The sequence below is a fragment of the Mesoplodon mirus genome (assembly GCF_964341445.2).
Source record: "Mesoplodon mirus genome assembly, chromosome: 10".
NCBI classification, from domain to species: Eukaryota; Metazoa; Chordata; class Mammalia; order Artiodactyla; family Ziphiidae; genus Mesoplodon; species Mesoplodon mirus.
The window spans coordinates 8,410,100-8,433,732 of record NC_138986.1 but is presented as its reverse complement, the minus strand read 5'-3'; the positions used below and the strand labels follow the sequence as shown (position 1 = coordinate 8,433,732).

Here is a 23,633-nt window from a genome sequence, read left to right as displayed (position 1 = left end):
GTGGCCTCTCCCGTTGCGGAGCACAGGCTCCAGACGCGCAGGTCCAGCGGCCATGGCTCACGGGCCCAGCCACTCCACGGCATGTGGGATCTTCCCGGGCCGGGGCACGAACCCGTGTCTCCTGCATCGGCAGGCAGACTCTCAACCACTGCGCCGCCAGGGAAGCCCCAAATAGGCAGTTTTTATCAGATCACCTTTTGAATCTTCCAACAATTTGACCAAAATAAAAAATAAGAATTAGTGCTTTATGTATGTTTAAGCTAAATGACTTTAACTTCCTGGGGTGAAGATAAATGTTTAGGAGTTTTTGGTGGGTTGGGGGTGACAGGCAGAGCACCTTACAATGTTCAGAGTTTTAAAATATTTTTTCGGAGACTCAAAAAATTATTTATAGTAGAATTCCCAGTCAAAACTTCCCATTTAAAACAATAAGGTTTAGGAAAACATACTGAAGAACCTCAAAGAATTTTCAGTCACAGGTGACCTAAAGATCCATTTTATCATTTCTCAAAGGAACGGAAATTTAGGGAAGGAAGAATGCATATTAAAGCAAAGTGTCATTGTAAACAATTTTGAATTGAAACGGTGTGGAGTAGATTTCAAAAGTAGGGTTTATATAAATAAGTTTTATTTTAATTACTGGGACAGCACCCAACAAAGTGGCCTGCTTGCAGGGGCTCCTCCCATGGCCTGATTGTGCAGAGTCAAGGTTTTCAAACACTGGTGAGCATCAGAATCCCTGGGGGGCTTGTCAGTGCGGTCTGGGTAGGGCCAGGTAATTCTCATATCTGACAAGTTCCCGGGTGAGGCTGGGGCAGCTGGTCCAGGACCACACTTTGAGAACCAACAGTGTAGAGCATGAGTTGTTTCTTAACAGAGATAATAATACCTTTTGTTCAAGTTTTATAATTCCTTAGAATATGAAAATTTTTCATGCATACTGTACTAGGCAATTTAATTACAAATTAAATTGGTTTTGTTATAGCAACTTTGGTTTTTAACACTAAAAGCCAAATAGAAACATGTCATGTTCATGGCAAGAAGTTAAAACAATTCAGAAATATATGAAAAAGATAAGCATCCCAAACCACTTCTTAGAAATAACCCCTATTAACAGTTTGGGATATAATCTGTCCAGAATTTTCTCTCTGCACTTTTAAGTTTATATACACAAATGAATATATTTTAGTTCTGCAACCTAATCAGTCCTATAATCTAAGTCTGCATCAAGATATGTCAATAAATATAGAATTTCCAAATCCTTTTCATTGGCTGCATAGTATTTCACTGGATGGATGGGCCATAATTTATTTAATCTCTTTCCTCTGTTGATGAACACTTAGGTTGTTTCCTACTTTTTACATACTACAACATATTAAATGGTAAAAGTATTTTGAACATCTTTTGAATATTTGAGAAACTTAAAACAATTTACATATTATATAGATAAGCAATTATAATATGAAATGTGACTGTTTCATACTTTATTCTTATTAAACCTTATGAATGATGCTGACAAAAATAATGTTTCCTATTCACATATGTTCATGTAGTTGGATTAAGGTGAACATTTTGAAATGTTCAATATATCCTTTAATCTGTGTCATGAATTTAGGTCGTGGATCTTGATCGTGGGTTAGTATTGAACGGAGAAGGAAGGTACCTCCAAGATTCACAAGGAAATCCCCTTCGAGTTAAACTAGGAGGAGATGGTCGAACCATTGTGGGTAAGTGAGAGTGTTTTTTAAGGAACAAAAGTGTCCTGACTTAGCTGTAGAGTGACATCTTCTCTCTTTCTCCTCCTTCTCATTTTTTTTTTTGTGGTACACGGGTGTCTCACTGTTGTGGCCTCTCCCTTTGTGGAGCACAGGCTCCGGACGCACAGGCTCAGCGGCCACGGCTCACGGGCCCAGCCGCTCCGCGGCATGTGGGATCCTCCCGGACTGGGGCACGAACCGGTGTCCCCTGCATCGGCAGGCGGACTCTCAACCACTGCGCCACCAGGGAAGCCCCCTACTCATTTTAATGGGGGCCCTTGAGCCATGTGGAAAGGAGGTGCCTCAGAAGGGGGCAGAACTTAGCTTCTTCCCTGATCCAACTGTCTTCTTACAGACTCCACCCTCTAGAAAAGGTGGCTCTTGACTTCATTCTTGGGATTGGGCAGCCGAGAGCAGGAGTCAGCAAAGCAGCTTCTAAAGCCAAACCCTGTCTGCTGCCTGTTGTTATATAGCCTGGGAGCTCAGAATAGTTTTTACATTTTTAAATGACTGCCAAAAAATCATAGAATGATAATATTTGTGACATGTGAATATTATATTAAATTCACATTTCACTATCCATACATAAAGTTTCAGTGGAGCATAGAAACATGCATTTGTTGGTGTACTGTCTGTGGCTTTTTTGCCCTGTAGCGGCAAAGTTGAGTAGTGGTGTCATAAAGCTTAAAATATTTACTCTCTGGCCCTTACAGAATAAGTTTGCCACCTTATTGTCCACAGTAACACTTAAGTCTTTAGGGGTGGGAATGAAGAGGGGGAAAGAATTACTTTCCTTACTGGACACTTCGAGTTATTGCAGGTAATGGGGCATAGCAATGAAATATTTATATATTTATATAAGGGGGTACAGAGTCATGGATAATATAAATAGCCTAGAAATTTCTGGATAGCAGCAGATACTGCTCCCTCACCTGATGTCCCTTTAATTATTTCTTTGCCTTTTACTGATGAAAATAGAAGCCTCTGAGAAGACATTTTCCGCTTGCTTTTTGCTTTCTCTGTGTCCTTTCACCTTGTTGCACAGCTTTTGTTTGATTTTTGTTTCAGATCTGGGAGGGACCCCCGTGGTGAGCCCCGATGGCCTCCCCCTCTTCGGGCAGGGGCGACATGGCAAACCCTTGGCCGGTCCCCAGGATAAGCCCATTTTGAGCCTCGGAGGGAAGCCCCTGGTGGGCTTGGGGGTCGTCAAGACAACCACCCATGCCTCCACCGCCAGCACGCGACCCCCGACCGCCACGCCCCCTCGGCCCACCACGACCAGCACCACGCGCCCAGCGACCACCCGAACCACTACGCAGTCAACCACCACTACCACCACCCCCGAGCCCACCGCCCGCATCCCCACCTGTCGCCCCGGGACCCTGGAGCGACACGACGAGGATGGCAACCTCGTCGTGGGCTCAGATGGGATCCCGGAGTGCCACCCCGAGGAAGGTAACCGTCTTCGTTGTACCGGTAACTCACGTGATGGCGCGCTGCGTTGCCGACTAGGGCCGCAGAGGCTGCGGGGCGGTGAGTCGGGTTGCACGGTAGAGCTGCAGCTGCAGGCGCTTGTAGTTCACGGGGTTCACTGACCACGCTGTGTCACAACTAGGGTGGTCAGACTCAGCAAACAAAAATATTGCGTGGGACGCGCTTATATGAAAGCTTCTCTAAAATTCAAATCTAAGTGGGCATCCTCTGTTTTAACTGGCAACCCTTGTCACCACCCCAGTCAAAAATCCGGCTGAAACACGGGACATTGTTAGTTTGGACCAGTGCTTCCCAAAGTGTGTCCCACTGGATATTAGTAGATTAGTACTTGTTATAATAATAATTAAAATATAATAATAATTATTATTATATAGTAATTTTTTTAAAAAGGTTCTGTGATTAGCTGTGTGCTGTAAACAAGGTTAAAGGAATTTCTTACTGTTGGACTCTAACCGTGGAATAGTCTCAATGTGAATTTTCAAGTAAAGTAGCATTTCCCAAGCACGTTTGATCAGCAGTCCCTTTGGAAAATGCTTATCCTTGCGTGGCAGCAGGGGTCGTCCACTGGCTAAGACTGAGCCCTTTCCCTGCTCTGGGACACCCAGCCAGGGCTGTCCCGCGCCCCTGCTGTGTCATCCTGTATTTGCCTCAGGCTCGAGAAGGCAAATTCACCCCCTTTCCCTCGGGTTGAAATGAATTGCAATGCAGGCTGTAAAGCTTCTGTCTTTTTAAGCTAACGCAGAGTGAAGACCCTTCATTTCAGGAAATCACACTCATGCCCCGAATTCTTACATAGCATCATTCACCTCATAAACCCAATCAGTTTGAACATGAATGCTGTCTCCAAACTGGGAATTCTGTTTGAAGTTAGTCTTTCCACGAACAAGTTCCGAAGAAGCAGGAACATTTGACATATCTGAAAAATTCACACCAAAGAACAAGGAACACACTGGAGAAGAGGATGATTGGGAAGAAAATTCTCACACTACCAACTAACCCAGTGAGTACGAATTGGAATTTACCTTTGGGTTTCCGGTATGAAAATATTATGTATCTTCCTTACTTCTGCATAGGTTGGTGTGTTTCGTTTTTTTAATTGAAGTATAATTAGAACAGATATTTGTTTAATAATTGGTTGTAAACAGAAGAGTGACTATTTTGGATTTGGTTCTAATTACTACTACTATTATTATTAATATTTTACATTTTCTTTTGTCTCCTCTGATGTAGGCCTTATTGCATGTTCTTTGCATTTCGGGGCTTTTTAGTTGGCATGAAAGTCAATATTTTTCTTGGTATTTTTGTTTCTTCTTTTCTTTGCAGATCATGATAGAGATGTGTATTTTTTACTTCACTCCTGTCCATTCGTCTGATAGCCTAGCCCAAGCCAAATTAGTGTCCAAGTGTTAGTAATAATTTATCTCTAAAAGCAACTATACTCCAATAAAAATAAAAAAATAAAAATAAATAAAAAAGAAATGCAATGGTAGTAAAAAAAAAAAAAAAAAAGTAATAATTTACCTCTAGACAGCATTCTGAAAATAAGTACAAAGTCTTGGAAAAAAAATTAACTTTGGGGAGAGCAACCTATCATCCTCAAACAATATCATAATGTACTATAATTTATGATTTTAGAAATACTTCTGTATGGCTTACCTTCTTTATTTCTGCTGCTCCACTAACAACTTTATTAAACATTTCATTCCTAGTATTAATTCTAATCATAGTTGCTTTTATTAAAAACATCTTTAATAATAGCTTTCTTGGGACAGAAATCACATGCCATCAAGTTCTCCCTTTTAAAGTGTACAGTTTTTAGCATATTCATAGAGTTGTGCAACAAGCACCAGTATCAAATTCCAGAACATTTTCATCACCCTCCAAAACAAACCCTATACTCATGAGTCGTCACGCCCCATCCTCTGCTCCTCCCAACTCCGGGAAACCACTCATCTACTTTCTGTCTCTATAGTTGCCTGTTCTGGACATTTCATGTAAATGGAATCATGTGAAATGTGTCCTTCTGTGTCTGGCTTCTTTCAATTAGCATAACTTGTCTTCAGGTCTCATCCGCATTATAGAAGATGTCTGTACTTCAGTCCTTTTATTGCTGATTAATATTCCATTGTGTGGAGAGACCACATTTCGTCCATTTATCAGTTGATGGACGTTTGGGTTGTTTCCACCTCTTGTCTATTATGATTAGCGCTGCTATGAACATTTGTGTTCAGGTTTGTTCTTTTTTTTTTTTTTTTTTGAATTCCTGTTTTTAATTCTCTTGTGTAGAGTTGCTGTGTCGAATGGTAACTCTCTGTTTAACTTTTTGAGGAACCACCAAACTGTTTTCCATAGCAGCTGCACCATTTTTATTCCCACCAGTAATGTATGAGGTGTCCAGTTTCTCTCCATCTTCACCAACACCTGTTATTATCCGTCTTTTTCATTCACAGTGGGTGTGAAGGGGTATCTCATTGTGGTTTAGATTCATAGCTCCCTAATAACTAATGATGGTGACATAGCTATTTTTTATACTCTCTGTGTATAGGTTCTGAAATTGAAAGTGAGCACGATTAAGTCTTGTGTCTAGATAAACCCTGATTTAGTGAATTCATTTGATAAGTGTTTCTTTATCGTTGTACAGTGATTTCATTATGAGAAATCCCGTGTGGTAATTTGAAGATGGAGTAGCTCTTGTTTTTGTTTTTCTGGCTTCATTCATAATTTTGGAAAATAATGTCAGCAAATGATCATTAACACCTACTCCACATGGGTTGGGTTCTGTGGGAAACAGAAAAGTCGGTGACATAGCTGTGCCTCTGAAACCTCACAATCTAATGCACAATCCACCTGAAATTACAGTCGAGAGAAACAGCTCCCTCTCATTAGGAAACCAAGTTTTTTATCTTTATGGTAGAGCAAGATGGGATAAAGATCCGTTTCTCCAGGCCTGAGGCTTTGGTGTCTCGTGTCTCCTTTTGTTCTCTCATCTCTGTTGTCAGGTCTCATCAATTCCCACCGATTCTTCCTCCGTCACATTTCTTAGACTTCATACCTCCCTTGCTAGGCTGACCCTATGGGCCCAGTACTCAAATTATTACTCCTAACTGGGCTTCCTTACACCAGCCTCCATGCACCTCCTATCCATATGTGCAGCTCGACACACATTCCTTGAATGTGACTCTGAGCCAAGCACGGCGCTTGCCTGAGAAATAGAAAGCATAGTCCCCGCTTCAGCCACCACTGGAATGCAACTGTCAGGGCTAATCCTGGAGAGAGGTAGAGGTGGAAGGGAGCATCTTAGCGGGGAATTAGCTTCTAAAGACAGCTTGTAATTAGAAAAATCACAGTCAAAATTATTCACGAAAATCCTCTGCATTATCTATAAAGTACAGTAGAGTTTGCCATTTCTTAATTGAACACGTTCCAGTGGCCTCGACCTGCAAAAACGCATCCTGTAAATGGGACAGTGAGACTCAGGACAGATGCTGATGTCAGCGGAGCGACAGTCCCAACTCTCCCCCTCATGCTTCACTCCCAGAACCACCTGTACCGTGTCTCCCTGCCTCTTGCTCTGCTCTCGTGTTCGTGTTTTCTCTCAAGTACTTTTTTTTGTTGTATTCGGTGTACAGTGGGCCCTCCGTCCCGTGGTTTTCACATCCACGGATTCAACCAAACTTGGATTCCTTGTACTATGCTCTTTTATAAAAAGGACTTGAGCATCCACAGATTTTGGTATTCACAGGGGCTCCTGGACCAAGTCCCAGTGTATATCTAGGGACAACTGTAGTTCAGTTTATAATGTACACCCACAAGTGCTGGGGCTCCATGTGTACACAACCAATATTTATTTACCAAGCAAATTTTCGCCATGGCACTTTGAAACCTAGTAACCTGAAATTGCTGTTGTAGGGATGATGATTTAGAACCTGGGTTGTGATCCCTGAGAGAATACCTGCCCTTCCAAGAGTCCCCTCTTCAACCCCCATATAGCCGACCATTTGTCATTATCTTCCATTGGCAAAGTCCTAACATTTTGTTTCTAGCACTCCAATTTTAAAATCATCTTTTCACATCTCTTAGTCTTGGCTCCCCTGGTTAAATCATGCCCCTCTTTCCCTTGAAAACACTGCTTTAAAATAGTGTTTTGGGAATAACCTTGTGTCATTAACTCATTCCAGTAATTTAAGCATTTGTTATAGAGGCCATATTGTTTGCATATTCCTGTAAGCATAGATGCATATTATATGCTTGTTTCCAGCATATTGGTGCTCCTTCTCTCTCTCTTACACACACACACACACACACACACACGCATGCACACTTTTTTGTTTGCTATGACTTCTCTATTAAATAATAAACTCCTTGCAGTAGAGGCAGCGTCCTCTGCTTCATCTCAGATTCCTTATGGTACCTAATTATACATCTTTGGATATCTACACCATACCCCAAGCCATAGGCATTCTCTGTTTTCTACTGAGAAGTCTTTTACCAGTGATCCTTGTTTTTCAGGTTTCATTTCGACAGCAGATCTGATGGTATCGTGTGTGTCTGGAAATGTTACGAGCCAGCTGAACGTCTTCAACAATTTGTAACATGACCTTGGGGCATGTTTTAGAAGAACATCAATCATTGTGGAAAACAGTTCCTTCCTGCCACAGCTCACTCTCAAGACAGAAAATACAAACAGAATAATTGAAAATTCACTTGAGCTGGACCAACCAAATAATTTGCAAATATCCTTGGGTTTCAAACAGCTGGAATTTACCTTCTCTCTAAACTTCTAATGAGAACCTTTTTTTTTTTTTTTTTTTTTTTTTTTGCTGTACGCGGGTCTCTCACTGTTGTGGCCTCTCCCGTTGCGGAGCACAGGCTCCGGACGCACAGGCTCAGCGGCCATGGCTCACGGGCCCAGCCACTCCGCGGCATATGGGATCCTCCCAGACCGGGGCACGAACCCGTATCCCCTGCATCGGCAGGCGGACTCTCAACCACTGCGCCACCAGGGAGGCCCGAGAACCTTTTTTACAGTTTTAAAAAAATATCTCTGGAGCTAAGACCCGAACATTTTGTGCTCATTTTTTTTCATGACTGTTTGGATAAACTACTCAAGAAAATAAACTTGAGTACCACATGGTTGGTGGCTGGCAGCTACTTTTATATGAAGAGGTGGAAGCTTTTGACATTGATTCTGGTTTGGCTTATAAAACATCCAGTTTTATGTAGCTCCAAATGCTTCAAAAGCATTCAGGTGGGGCAAATTCTGAGGGTCAGCTTTTCCCCCCAAATTGTAAATCTATTTCATTACATCTGGAAGTTTCTTTTACTTGGAATCAAGATGGTGCTATTTTAGAAAAATTATGCCTGACTTTATTTGGTCTTAAAACAAAAAGAGGAGCATGAAATCACTCAGTAGGATGTTTACATTTGCCAGAAGACTTAACTGTCACTTATCTCAAGAAGTGATCCAAGTTCGCAGGTGAAAGGCATCGTTTCTGTGGCCAGGTGCTGGACCAGAGCATTTCAGCTCCTCAAGGAATTGTATTTAGTATCAGGAATCCATGAAGGAAACCCTATACTTTGCCCTTTTCTCGTTCACTCCAGGATGCAAACATTGTACAGTTTATTCATTTTGACCTGACCAAAAATAATAATGAAAGGAAATGAACCTGAGCTGATAATGAGGTACAACAAGACTACATTCTTGAAAGTTAAATGGACACAGGGAGGAAAATGGTTTCTGGGAAACAACAGCCAGATAACTCCACACGTTAGGTGGTGTCAGCCTGAGAACTGTCTAATTTAAACCGGCCCAGAAGTCATTCCTCTTGGATCCAGACATATTGACATTGGAATGGCCTAAAAAAAAATCGCGTCTAATTGTTTTTCTCGAAATACCCATCCTGAAAGGCAGATCATTTACAACTTCTCTTTGTTAACTTTCGTTGGCCCTGTCAGAACATCCCCCGCATCACCACCTCCATGGTGAGGCAGGTGGGGGGCATGTCACAGGCCTCGGGTGTATGCGGGGCTTTTCATCGCAGAGGGGCCAGACAGGCGAGGCAAGGTTGCCACTGTCCTCGGCTGGTGGGGTTTGTTTCGGCAGCATCGCATTCATGAAGTTATTCAAAGTAGGCTCAGACAAGGCTAGCAGAATGACTACATTGGTGTATTTCTCAGGAATGATCAATGATTTCCTAGCAAGAAAACAATTCAAAATTGGTGCTTGTAATATTTTGAGTGAAGGGGGTCGGTATACTTTCTAATTCAATTCCCCTTTCATTATGCTGCGGAATGACGATTCTAATAAAGTGCCTTAAGGTTTACAAGCAAAAGACTGGTTAGTCCAACTTCTAAACAGTGGCGGCAGTTTGATGAAGTATAAAGAACGTAGCCTTTGGAGCCGAGGCCTTCAAGTCCAATTCTGTTTCAGCTCTTTGTCCTTTACCAGCTGTGTGTCTCCAGGCATGTTATAAATCCTTGGTGTCCCTGGCTGAGAAGTGGGTATAATGAACCCCATTTATCTTATGTGAGGATTAACTCAAACCATATATATGTGACAGTGCCTGATGCCCAGAAGGCAAGTGATAAATCCTGGTTCCTGCTTGCTGTCCCCTCACACCTACTCTGCCTTTTAAGTGTGCCTTGAATTGAGAGTTCTATATAATTGCTGTGGCTTCAGGTCAAAAGGAAGAAAGGAATTCCTCTGAATTTTTAAGGTGCCTCAAAATTTTTACCAGCTACAAAGAAACGGTCTCCTTTTTGCAGCTGCGTTTTCCTCCCACAAGTCGAGAAGTAATATATTGATCTCCTCCCACCTTCTCAAAAAAGCTTCTGCTGAAAGGACCCAGATGGTGGACGCAAAAAATGTGTTTTTTGCCTTCACTCACCTTTCTTAACCAAGTTGTCGTCCATGCTCGTGATGTCAGTTCAGTCATTAATAATAGTCATTTTAACAATGGTTCTTATAATTAGGGTTTTCTGGAAGACATCAAAAAATCACATATAAAAGTGTATTAATTGCATTTAGAGGATAATTTTGCAGTCATAATAGATCTCATGGGTTTGTAAATAAAGCCCTCCCCGTTTGTAAAGAAGTTTGTCATCACTGGAATATTATTTCCAAACTTCATATGCAAGTTAAGAAGTCTAATCCGTACAGATTTATCTCCTGAGTCGGTGAGAGAGGGTGGGAGCTTAGAGGGGCAGTGAAGCCAGATTGGAAAAGAGGAGAGGCAGGAGGTCACCCTGCTTCTGGAACATGCGAGTGGCAAGATCCAGGGGTTGGAGAGAATGAGGGTGCCATGAACACAGGAGCTCCCGGAAGGAGGGTTTTTGTCCCCATCCTGGGTACCAGCTACCGCTCTCTGCTCTCCCAGAATGCCTGTTCTCAGGCCTGCAACATCCCGGGCCAGGGGGAGCCTGGGCACCGCAGAGGTGGGAGGAAGGTCAGAAACAGCCCCTTGTGCTGGTCAGGAATGCTGGGGAGGTATCTTTGTTTTGATCCTTGAGGGCACCCCAGTGCCCTTTTCTGAGTACAAAGGAGAGAAAATCTGGGTTCCAACTCCCTTCCTTCTGAGGAAGCTGAGGAGCCCCTGGCAGGGGGCGCTTATTCCCCTGGAACCATCATGGGGCTGGATCACTGTGCCCTCGGCGTGATGCTGAGAAGAAACCCGGGGGCATTTGCTGACCCTTCCCCTCTCCTCCTTCACTAGATGAGTTCTCAGGACTGGAGACCGACACGGCAATGCCCACGGAAGAGGCGTATGTGATCTATGATGAAGGTACTAATGTTTTTAGATACATAATTTGGATAGTTTTCTGATGGGAGAATCTTATTTTAATGACTAAGTGGATGACTTCAATTTCCGTTTCCTTCAGAACTCAGGGGTGGGTGGCAATGCTTAGGGAAGGGTGGTTATACCGTCCCCCTCCAAGTTACCCCCCACTACAGGTTAACCTAAAGGAGAACAGTGTGCTTGATACACAGATGCAGCTTCCAGACAAGTTCCCTGAGCCCCCCTTTCCCTCCCTCTCAACCCCTCCTTCCTCTAGAAATTCTGGAGCTGCTTCCTTCTGAGCCTCCTGTCCCCCATCCACACTGTTAGTAAAGTGACGTGGTTTAACCAGGTCTCCGCCTCCAGCCTTGACCCTTCCCATTCTCATTCTTTCCTTTCTCTCCTTTTCTAATTACATAAAACAATGCAGTGCTCTAGATGCGCTGATTTTCTTTTTTTTTTTTTTATCATCATAGCATGTTTTCAAGTCAAGGTAAGTTTCTAAGATAAAGAATACACATGCCTTGCATGACATCTGGAGCAGTCACTCCATCAATGGCAACTAATCCTGTCATTGTACTTATGACCCTGTGATTGTTCTGTGTGTTTTGTAAGTTGCCTCCAAAATTGAAGGAATTCACGTGGAAATCTTGTCCCCCCCCCAAGAGTGCTGGCCTTTGACACTCGGGATATCTGTCCCCACTTTTGTGCTCTGCCTGCCTGCTGCTGTCTGTAGTTCCAAGGCTCTTAAATCACGAATGTGGGAATAATGTCACCTTGGATGCAATCACGATTGTTCCATGTAGTGGTTTAATTCCCCAATTTTCAAAAAAATAAAATAAAATAAAATGAACTTAAAAGAAAAACAGCAGATGTGAGAAAGCGAAGGAAGCTTTCTTAGCATCTTTGAAAATAGCACCTTTCTTATGGTTTGGAGCTGTTGACAGGGAACAGAGTTTTCTTTTTTGTTAACGGATTAGTTCTCTGAATAGGATTAATCCTACACCCCTCCCCAGAGAAAAGCCCGTACACAGAAGATAAATTTTTTTAAAAATCAAGTTTCTTTTCTCATGTGGATTTTTTATGGCTTTAGAAGGGAAAATTATTTAGGCAGAGAATGGTCTCGGACCAGTAACAGGAGCTGCAAAACTGGGTGAATTCTAGGGTTCTGTCCAGCTTTGATGCTAAAAATCTCATTTTTCTGGTCATTGTGTTTCTTTTTTTCCTTCCTTTCTTTTATCAGGAGCTGCTTTTCCGAGACGACTGAAATGGGAGGAAATACTGTTTTGTTAGCAACAAATCCTGTTCAGGCATAGCATTTATTCTACGGAGTGGTGGGGTGTGCGCGCGTACATCCTTTCGTGTAGAGATCAATCTTAAGAAGGTATCTTTTGATGGCACACAGTGCCCCTTTTCTGGAAGTGCCCAATTACAAAACCGTCACATCGTTTCAGATTATGAAGCTGAGACCTCAAGGCTGCCGGCCACCACCCAGCCCTCCACCCCTGCTGCCACTCCTGCTGTCATCCCCCCAGAAGGCTCCATCACTTCCTACCCTGAAGAAGAGTTCGATCTGGCTGGAAAGAAACGCTTTGTTGGTAAATAGAACTTCCTGAATCAGAGAGCCATGGGTTTTAACTTTCGTTCTTTGAAGAAGAGCACAACTAATCCCTTGGATTGGCCAAGGCAGCGCATTTGCAGCGGTAGCTTATGTTCCCAGATGAGTTTTCCATTTGGGCTGATTCAGCGAGTCATTCCTGTTTAGATGCACATGAACTTGCTTTCTGCAGAAGTCAGGAGCGGGGATGAATGCAGGAGAACGTTTGGTATCCGACAGAATAGAGTTTAGAGAGGCTGCCTTGTGTGGACAAAGAGGAAGGAACACTTTCGATAATCACCAGTCCAGGGAATATGAGTATTTTTATTGTAGCCAACTTTTCTGAGATGAGACTTCCACTAGGCCTTGCCTGCACTTCATTAACTTCTTCCTAAAAGGTGAGCAGTTTACTGAATTGAGCCTACTAGAGTTTCAAAGAGCTGAAGCTGTTTTCCTTCAGTTTTTTAAAAATTAATTAATTTATTGTTGGCTGCGTTGGGTCTTCGTGGCAGCGCGCGGGCTTTCTCTAGTTGTGGTGCGCGGGCTTCTCATTGTCGTGGCTTCTCTTGCAGAGCATGGGCTGTAGGCGTGGACTTCAGTAGTTGTGGCTCACGGGCTCAGTAGTTGTGGCTCACGGGCTGTAGAGCGCAGGCTCAGTAGTTGTGGTGCACTTGCTTAGTTGCTCCGCGACGTGTGGGATCTTCCCAGACCAGGGCTCGAACCCGTGTCCCCTGCATATGCAGGCGGATTCTTTTTCTTTTTTTTCTTTTCTGCGGTACATGGGCCTCTCACTGTTGTGGCCTCTCCCGCTGCAGAGCACAGGCTCTGGACGGACACGCAGGCTCAGCGGCCATGGCTCACGGGCCCAGCCGCTCTGCGGCATATGGGATCTTCCCGGACCGGGGCACGAACCCGTGTCCCCTGCATCGGCAGGCGGACTCTCAACCACTGCGCCACCAGGGAAGCCCTGCCGGCGGATTCTTAACCAGTGGCCACCAGGGAAGCCCATTCCTTCAGTTTTTTCTTCCACTCTTTTTTACATTCTTTTCCCATGCAGGTCATTACAGAGTATTGAATACAGCTCCCTGTGCTATTCAGCAGGTTCTTATTCTCTTTTCTGTATATAGTACTGTGTATGTCAATCCCAATCTTCCAATTTATCTCTCCCTCTTCTTTCCCCCCAGTAACCACAATTTTGTTTTCTACATCTGAGACTCAACTTCTGTTTTGTAAATAGGTTCGTTTGCCCTTCAGTTTATTTCCTATAGTTTTTGTTAGCCTCAAGGACTTGTGATCTAGAAATTGATTTTATTCTTCTTTCTCAATTATTAAAACAATTGCAGGAGGATATTCTGTTTCACTAAACTGTGTTTCATTCCCTTTGGGAGTCCTCTCTTCCCATGCCCTTAATGAACTTTGCTAACAAGACAGATTAACATATTACTAAGTGAAAAAAAAAAATAAGTTATTACTGAGTGGAGACAAGCAACAGCTTAAACTAATATCACACTTTTCTGTTTCCAAAACATATGTTCTGCCATTAGCAGAGAACAACTCTTGCCAGCCAAGATGTAATATTGAGTGTCTGAACCACACGTACTTGAAGAACAAGAATCTTTGTGTGTGTGTGTGTGTGTGTGTGTGTGATCTGTTTGAAGTACTTTTTAAATTTTTTGAATTTTAAGAATCTTAATTAGAAGGAGGAGTCCTGAGGCAAATGGTAATGCTGGCCCATGACACGCAGCAGCCTGGCTGAATCCACCGAACGTGCTGACTTTTCTCTCTATAGCTCCGTGACAGAAATAGAAATGCTTTCAGTGCTATTACTAAGAACTCTTCAAAGACTGAAAGGCTTACTATTGTCTGGCTATTTTCATATGCCTATAACTCTATAAAGCATAGTAGACGACTCCCCCAAACTTCCTGATGAGATCATGAACAAGCTCCAAAGGCCTAATTTTATACAGAGTATTGGAATATACAGTATCTAAAAATTGCTTTCAGTCCTCACAGCCCCTGAGAATGAGAACCTGTATGAAAAGATGCAATGGAACGTTTAGAAGGTTCTAGAAATTGTTACTTGGGAGCACTTGGGGGTCTTGAATGTATAAAGCTCAAATCCAATTCCTTGGATTTTCTAACTTCTAGAGCATATGTAATAAGAAGAGCTGTGGACTAGAGGGAAAAGCTTCTGTTTGCCCCCTACTTTGGGGGGCCTCTGTCAGCATCCGTAGGCTCAGCTGGAGTGTGGGTTATCAGTTCTTGTCCTGCCTTAATTCTGGGGCCCGTGTATCTACTGAGATCACGTGTATAGAGAAAGCTTGAGCCTATCCATAAATGTGAGGTAGCTGTTATCGTCCTGAGCGGTAATGTTGTAGAAGCGTATTCAGGCCTGGCCTGTGCAGACATTGCAGGTAGTTATGTGAGTCCCTGAAGTCCCAGGGAAGGCCACCCAGAACTGAGGCTAAGGCTCTGTATCTTGATCAGTGTATGGTTTTTTCTGGTCCCAAGACAGCCTAGGGTATGAACTGAGTTGAGAGAACTCTAAGTCGGGCTGATTCACACCCTTCTAAGTTTTGGGGCATAGGAATGGCAGAATGCTGCAGGCTTATGTTACATTAAATTGTAGCTCAGAGATGTTTCAAAACCACCGAGGTCATAATCACTGATGTTGATGGGGCAATAAGCTGTTTTGACACCATGATGTTAAAAGATATAAATATATAGATCCATACAAGAGAGCTAGGGATGTGCGTCTGAGTTTGGCATCAGGGCTGATGACCCTGGATGCTTAGCAGGAAGAGACTGAATCGGGGGGTCTACTCCGTGGAGCAGACATCATGTTTCTGCCTCCAGAGAAAGCCTTCAGCAATCTGACTGGGTATCTTTGTTCTTTTCCAGCTCCTTATGTGACATACCTAAATAAAGACCCGTCTGCCCCATGCTCTCTGACTGATGCTCTGGATCATTTCCAAGTGGACAGCCTGGATGAAATCATTCCAAACGACCTGAAGAAGAGTGACCTGCCTCCTCAGCATGCCCCCCGCAACATCACTGTGGTCGCCGTGGAAGGCTGCCACTCATTTGTCATTGTGGACTGGGACAAATCGGCCCCGGGAGATATGATAACAGGTGTGTCCAAGGCAGATGCTCCAAGTTCCTGTCAACCAGTAGGTGGGAAATACAGACAATAAGGGATGGATGGATGATGGATGAGTGGATGGATGGAAAATAGATGGATGGAGGGATGGATGGATGGATACATGAATGGATGGATTGGATAAATGAATGATGGATGGATGCAAGGATGGATGGATAGGTTAAATGGATGGACAGATGCCTGACCTGGATGATGAATTGGATGGATGAACGCAGATGTCTTCTTTTAAAAGGATGAAATAGGGGCAGTACGGGAAGCCTTTGTGGGGTAGTATGAAGAGCACTAGACGGAAGTCAGAAGTCCTGAATCCGAGTCCCAAATTGGTTTTTATGACTTTGAGCTACCTACTTCATCTCTCTGGACCTTGCTTTCCTCCTATGCAAAATGTCGTCACATCTCTTATACTCTGTAATCCTGCAAACAGCCAGGGAGTCCACAGAGCCACATGGAAGACGAGATCCCACAGCACGGGTGATGAAAGAGCTCCTCTGTGCGCTACCCGGAGTCACAGTCAACCCTGGGGTCGTGACTCAGCCTCTTCCCTCCTTTCCCCGTCTGCTGGGTGCCTCCAGACCAGTCTCCATGTCCCTGAATTCCTTAGACGGGCCCCAGATGTGATGGAAAAGTGCCCAGGGATCTTGAGCCTCCTAGGTCTTGGCCTGTGAGATGTTCATGAGTTCATTTGATTCTGCCAAGGATATATTTGAGGATAAATTTTTGAGCTAAGTTCTTACAGTAAAGAATTAATGTTTTTTTGAATAGACCCTTCTTTTGCAAAGGATTCTTTTTGGGTCAGTTAGTTATATAAGAGGAAGGAACATATGTGTGTGTGTGTGACTCGGGACTGGGGATGGTGCTGTAAGTCAGAGTTTGACATATTATCTGTCACTATTATGCTAGTGTGGTTCATCAAATTCAAAATTTTTAGTGCTTTTGCGTTATGTCCCCAATATTATCTCTTGAAATGATAAGAAAGGGCTTCCCTGGTGGCGCAGTGGTTGAGAGTCCACCTGCCGATGCAGGGGACACGGCTTCGTGCCCCGGTCTGGGAAGATCCCACATGCCGTGGAGCGGTTGGGCCCGTGAGCCATGGCCACTGAGCCTGCGCGTCCGGAGCCTGTGCTTCGCAACGGGAGAGGCCACAACAGTGAGAGGCCTGCGTACCGCAAAAAAAAAAAAAAAAAAAAAAAAAAAAAGATAAGAAAATATCCAAGCACATCCAAAGAACAACTTTTCTAATGGAGTTTGCACAGCAGCCCAAAAACCAGGATAAGGAACACAGGAAAGAGTGCCTGGGTATTGTGCCAGGGAAGGTGGAAGGGCCAGGGCACAGCGAGGGTACAGATCAAGGGGGCGGAGTCTTGGTGTAACTGTAAGTGATGGTCCCCCCCCACAACCTGTGAGCTGCAGAGGCTGCAGAGGCCAGCTTCTGTGAAGTCCAGCATGTTCCTAATAGAAAACGAATAAATCAATGGAAGGAGGAAAGCTTGTAGTCAAAACAGCCAGAAAATCCTTTTATTAACTGAATATGATTTTATGAATGGCAATTTTGAAAAGCAAGCAAGTAAGCATACAGAAAAAAAAAATAATGGAAAATCTTATCTTAAGCTATTTAGCTTTTGATCTCTTGCATAACAGATGTTACTTAGAATAAATATACCACTGTGACCTCAGCCACGGGGCTTCTGAAAAACAGAAGGATGGATACAGGATGAGAGCGCCAGCCACCTTAGACATGCCTCAAGGGCTGCAGCGTGAGGAGCCTTCCGAGAACTCCCGGTAAATGTCACTGGACTTAACTCCGGAGCAGTTCCTGTATCATCCCATAGAGGGAGTGCTTCTGAAACACATGCTCTTGTTAACTTCACATCCCCAGCCTTCCAAAGCTCCCTGGAGCCTTTGAAGTCATCTCATCAACACATACCCTACACCTAACCCTAAACCAAACCTCAGTGCCCTAATCATGAGTACTCATGCCACGAGCATAGATAATATGGCTGAAGTGTTTATAAGGATTCGGGCACTCCCAATAGAAGGTTGTGCTGATTCTGCAAAGCTGTTTACTGTGGAATAGTTCAGCGCACGACAGCCCTGCAATAGGCAGGGCTGTTTAGACCCCAGAGGCTAAAAGAGAATATCGTGGGAGCTCTTCCTCAGCAAATGAATCAAGCACCAGCTCTTTTAGCTGTAGAGCAGCGAGGCAAAGTGGATACACAGATACCTCCTAGACCCAAACAGAACATCACACTTCTGGGCCCACTGCAGGGCATCTGGGTCCTAGTAGCTCCGTGAGATACTGAGCGCTCTGCTAGTTTCCACCAGCTGTACTTTCTTGCACAAGCGGTTGAGTCAACATGTAACCAGGTGGTATCCAAACGATATGAAACTCCTGCAGAGTGAGAAGGCCTGCGACCCGTTGCTTTCCCTGATCAGTCGCAGTGAATGAGGCAGTTACTCCATCAGGAGTGACTCCATAGGAAATCACCCACATTATGGCCTCTGAGATTTTCAGGACAGGTTTTTATTTTTTTGCGGTATGTGGGCCTCTCACTGCTGCGGCCTCTCCCGTTGCAGAGCACAGGCTCTGGATGCGCAGGCTCAGTGGCCATGGCTCATGGGCCCAGCCGCTCCGCGGCATGTGGGATCTTCCCGGACCGGGGCACGAACCCGTGTCCCCTGCATCGGCAGGCGGACTCTCAACCACTGCGCCACCAGGGAAGCCCTCAGGACAGGTTTTGATAAGAACAGAGAAAGCAGGAGTTACACGTGCTCAGAAAGCACATTAGAAAAATTCAGACCCAAGGATAAGCAGAGAAACCTGCGTGGCATGTGGGACGAAGCACAGCGTTCTGATGGAGTTGATTTCAAGGCAGATGAGCCGGGCAGACCCGTCAAAGCAGGGCTCCTCGGGCACGTGTGTGAGGCTGTGCCTTTGTTATATGCAGCATGTGTGGCTTGATGTGGCCGTCCTCAGAGGAGGAGGGAGCCCTGTGGAGAGAGCAGCAGCCCTTCCCAGGTCCCCATGAGATATTTGTTGACAAAAGAGAAGAACGAATTCCTCCAGAAAGCAGTGTGGGAAGGCTTCGGAGCCCAGTGCCTCTGCTTCTGCCCACTGTGCGCTCGGTAATTCGCTGTGTGACTCTAATCCACTCTTCCCATCAGCAGAATAGGTCTTAATGGAGGCGATCAGAGAGAACAGGTTGCTGAATAAAGTTGTTTGCCTCTTAGATGCGTTTGATGCTATGGATCTTTTCCTCCCTGACCTGCGATCCAATTCTCTCAACCGGAGTCTCCCTCACAGGCTCACCCTCTTTGACCAAACATTAGAGATCAGACTTGCCGAAGGCTTGGTCCTAAGTTCTCTTTTCCTCTTACTCTGTGTTCTCTCACTCCAGGATTTTACCCACGCACACGGTTTTAATTTTTCCGGGAGAGGAGTCATTGGTTTATAGCTCAAGGCCCAGCCTGCCTCTCCTCTGAGCCTCAAACAGTAAAATCATGTCTACTTGACATTATCACCGGGATGTCTCCAAAGCATCTCAGACTCAGCATATCCAGAATCAAACTCATGATCCTTCAGAGCCCCAAACCTGCTCATCTGGGCTTTCTATCTCAGAGAAGCCCTCACTTTTCCATGCATTTTTGCAAGCTTGAATCTTTGGAGTCATCATAAAATCTCCTTTCGTTTCCCCTCCATATTCAGTTCATCACTAAATCCTGTCAGCTTCACCTTCCAGATTTCTCTTGCGTGCGTCCATTTCCTTCCATTAACACCACGGAACCTGAGTTGTCACCGCCTCTCACCTGGATATTGTGACAGCTGTCTAGCTAGACCGTCCCATCCATGGCCCACACCCTGTCGGTTCTCCGTTTTGCACCAGAGAAATGAAGACAGTCTTGTTGTGTCACCCCTTCGACGTGTTCCCTTTCTTCTAGAATGAAAAGCAAAACCTTCGTGACCAAAGGGCCCTGCATATGTTTTCCATTTTGTGCTTCCTCAGCTTCATTTCTTATCGCCCCCTCCTCCCACCCTGCCACTCGGAGGCTCCGCCTTCTCCTGCTTCCTCCCTCTTCAGCATCTTTGCCCAGGACTTCCCTCTACCTGGAATCCACCCCACCTCCTACCATGCATCTTAGCTACTTCCCATCCTTCAGTCATCAGCCCCATTTCGGGGCCCTGGGAAGCTCTGCCCACCCCGTATCCCCCGGCGCGTGGGCCGCTCCTTCTTAGTTCTCATCACGGCTGTATCATCCTGTTTGCCTGCCTGCCTACTGCTCCTGGAGTTTTAGATAAAATGAGTCGCCATTTGACTTCCAGCACTTAGTGCAATGTCTGACACATAGAAGGCACACAGTAAATATTTGTTGAATGAATTAACGAATGTGAACTTGGACCAGATTTTTACCCCCTCTCTAAGACTCAGTCTCCTCATGTGTCAGAATGAGGGCAGGGAAACCTATGTCCAGGAGAATTCATCAAAGTAAAACTTAATCCAAAGGATTCGGCATGATGTCTGGCACGTAGAAAGTACTTGACAACGATTTCCTTCCAACGTAAGTAAAGAATGTGTGAAGCTGTGACGTGAGCTTCGCTTGGCCTGATGAGGCAGCCTTGAAGGCTGGGCAGGTGTCAGGGCTGAGGGCCCACCCGCTGAGGCCCATTAACAGCAGATAAGGCAGAGAAAAGAGCTGCCTGACTGTTGTCACTAGACATCGAGGTCAAGGGCAGGCAGAGATATTCAACGACTAGAAACTGAAGGAGAGCCGATAGCGGGAGGTGAGGAGATCACCCGCCGTGAGTCTGGGGTCTTTCAGCCACACACACGGCATTCACCATCACGGTTTCTTCTTTTCACGTGAAGGACAATTGTATGTATCTCTACCGGGAACTTCTTAAAAACTTGTGTGGAGGTCACTGCTCTTTTCTTCTGCTGCGCGTTCACAGACGTGATCAGTTCTAAGGAGATGAGGAAGGCCAGGGAACGTGGGAGATGAGGACGCGGAAGAGAAGTAGGGAACCAGCTAGTCATCAGGAAGAGTCTTTAATTTCGTCATCTGCATCTGGTTTCACCAGCGGGTACCAGCGTTCTATCCCGTCTGACCCAACACACTCCCCTCTTGACTTCTCGCACAGAGCTGCCTCCACGCCACTGTTTCCTCCCCATCGTCCTCCCCTGGGTTATGCCTCTGGTGTGATGTGGTTCCTTGTTGCTCATTGGGTTCTGCCTCCCTTCCACTTGTAGGTTACTTGGTTTACAGTGCATCCTATGAAGACTTCATCAGGAACAAGTGGTCCACCCAAGCTTCATCAGTAACTCACCTGCCCATTGAGAACCTGAAGCCAAACACGAGGTATGATGTGTCAGTCATTTACAAACAGAAAATGAGACCTATGTGCCTGGTCATGGATATATCCTTAGGTTGAAAAGGAAAGGATTAATCAAAAATGTTTTTATGGTTTCTTTTGAATTCTCTAGTTAGTTCTCATAGACTATCAATGAATGCTCACCATATGTCATGTATTTTTCTTAGGAGAAAGCACTGTGGGCACCGTAATTGTTAGATTATTGTATTTCTATTTTGTTCCCTATTTTCCGGAGACTAAAACTACCCACCATTGGGGAAGGAAAGGCTGCTCTGTGTGTTGAAAGGGGATCGATCTGTTTGCACTCAAACCATGGTGGCTTAGGCAGCACAAGCTTTGTACGTGACATTGATGGAGCAGCAATTACTCAGGCTCTATACTGTACACGTTCAGATCATTCAAGAAAGATGTATTCTACCCATTAATTACGGTTACAAGAAGCGTGTAACCTAGTCGGGGCAGTGGCTCGCTAGCCAGAGGGCCATCTGAGAGGGAGCCCCCAGTGTGAAATATGCAGAACTTGTTTCGAGGGTGCAAACAGCATGAGTGTGCATTTCCTCTTTTATACTATGTAGTTTTGCTGGTAACAGCCATCAGGAAAGAACACAATGGTCGAGCTGTGGTATGCTTGTAAACTGGCTCTCTGGGAAGAAAAACCCCAAACAATAACAACTGGTTTATGGTATTTGCCAATTTCTCCCACCGTGGCCAATTTTGAGCAACTCTGGCTCTGCGGAATTCCTGATATTTAATGATTGGCTCTCTGAAGCCTGTAGAATGGCTCTAGCACACCGTGTCACGTCAAGCCACTGTATTTCCATAGCAAAGTGTTTTACGTGAAGTGACTTGGACCCAGGGTCTCCCATTTTTTATAGAGTCAGAGGAACACAGAGGAGATTGGAACAAAATACTCTCCTTAAACAGAAATGTGTTGAAAGGGATAGAAACTGGACAACGTCCTTGGGCACTGAGAGACTTCTGCACTAGCGGAGAACTTTCCTCAGGGCCTGCTAATGTCCTGGGCTCCCTTGCACTGCGCTTTCACAAACTGTTATAAATTTTGAGATACAGCAAATAAAACACAGGAAACTGAGGGAGCACTTGTCTTAGCTCTTCTTCTCTGATAGTAACGAAAAGTTGATTCATTACGAAAAGAATAAAACTAAAGAAAACGAAGTCAACATCCCATTTTTTTTATTGTGGGCAGAGTGAATGTTTTTACAGCACAGCTTCAGTATCAGCTGAAAGAGGCCTTAGGGATGTTTGGCCTCACGGCTCCTTGCAAATCCCGGTCTCCTGCACCCTCCGCAGTCCAGCGTTCCTGTGGCAACTTTTGGTACCAAACTGATGCTGAGTTGTGAATAATATCAGGGTATGGTTATGTAGGATGGTTTATTCATTCTTTCAGTAGGTATGACTGAGTGTCCACGATCCACCGGTAGGTGCTAACTGAGTGTCTGCTCAGGCCAGGCACCGGGCTGCACACAGGAGAGAGCAGTGGGCGTGGGGAGCACGTGGGGCAGGGGCACACAGTACACCGTGGCCCCTCATGGCTCGCACAGCCTGGTGGAGGCAGATGGTTTATCGACGTATAAGTATGAACTTTCCCCGGCCAGTGTTGTGAGCGAGAAGTACACTGGGCTCTGAGGGTATGATAGGGGGCTTTCTGCCTGAGCTTGGGGGTTAGCGTGCAGTCACGTGAGCTTCCGTGGGGAGTAAGATAAACAGCACTTCACCTGGAGAAGGTGGATGAGCAGGTCAAGTTGCTCCAGGCAGGAAAGGTGTTGGGAAGCTGGTGGGTTTAAGGAAGAGAGGGAGGCTGATGTGGGGAGTGGGGGGATGGGGAAGTGGGGAGGAGAGGAGGCTGGAGCCTGGGCCAGCCGGTCCCAGAGGGCCCTAGTGTCCCCTGAGGCTTGAGTCCTGCGTCCACCCACACTGGGCGCCCTGATAGACAGGCTGGGAGCAGCAGCCGCCCCTGCCCCGTGGTTCGTGCGTCCTGCGGAGGGAGTGGGCTGGCTGGAAAGCGGGGCGTGTGCTTCCTCCTACAGAGGCTTCCTCCGCACCCCCTACAACAGCTGCTGAGCTTTTACAGCCCTGGAAGCGTGGCACGATGTAAGGACGCTCATTTTGCCCCGCGTTTCCCCTAACGCAGGGCATCTCCAATGGGCTCACTGGAGCGTCCACGTGCTTATCCCATGGAGGCTGCGTCTCCCCACCTTCTGTACAGTCCTCAGGGCTTCTCAGGTCCCCCTTCAGAGTCCTCGTAAGAGACGCAGAAGTCGGTCCAGCCCAAGAGGAGACAGGATGTAAAAACTGGCTTTGGTTCTTTATAACTGAATCTTCTTTTTTGACAAGATTAAGTGGGCATTGTCCACCTTATTCACCCAACTCAGCCCTGAATCACTTTCTGGACTCTTCATATTTTAAGTCCATACCTAAAGTACAAAGATTTGTCACCATGGAGGCTATTCAAAAGAAGGTGCCA

At 45.2% G+C, this 23,633-nt stretch overlaps 1 protein-coding gene across 3 annotated transcripts in view; it reads left to right on the top strand.

The window, feature by feature from the left end:
- Nucleotides 1-23,633, top strand: part of FNDC1 (fibronectin type III domain containing 1) — a 102,260-nt gene that overhangs the window by 67,028 nt on the left and 11,599 nt on the right. For all 3 annotated transcript variants that reach the window (XM_082634318.1, XM_082634317.1, XM_082634316.1), the window contains 6 exons: nucleotides 1,616-1,727; nucleotides 2,826-3,212; nucleotides 10,964-11,032; nucleotides 12,481-12,624; nucleotides 15,525-15,755; nucleotides 21,027-21,135. In XM_082634318.1, coding sequence (XP_082490444.1) covers nucleotides 1,616-1,727; nucleotides 2,826-3,212; nucleotides 10,964-11,032; nucleotides 12,481-12,624; nucleotides 15,525-15,755; nucleotides 21,027-21,135 — 1,052 coding nt within the window. The remainder of the gene's footprint in view (nucleotides 1-1,615; nucleotides 1,728-2,825; nucleotides 3,213-10,963; nucleotides 11,033-12,480; nucleotides 12,625-15,524; nucleotides 15,756-21,026; nucleotides 21,136-23,633) is intronic.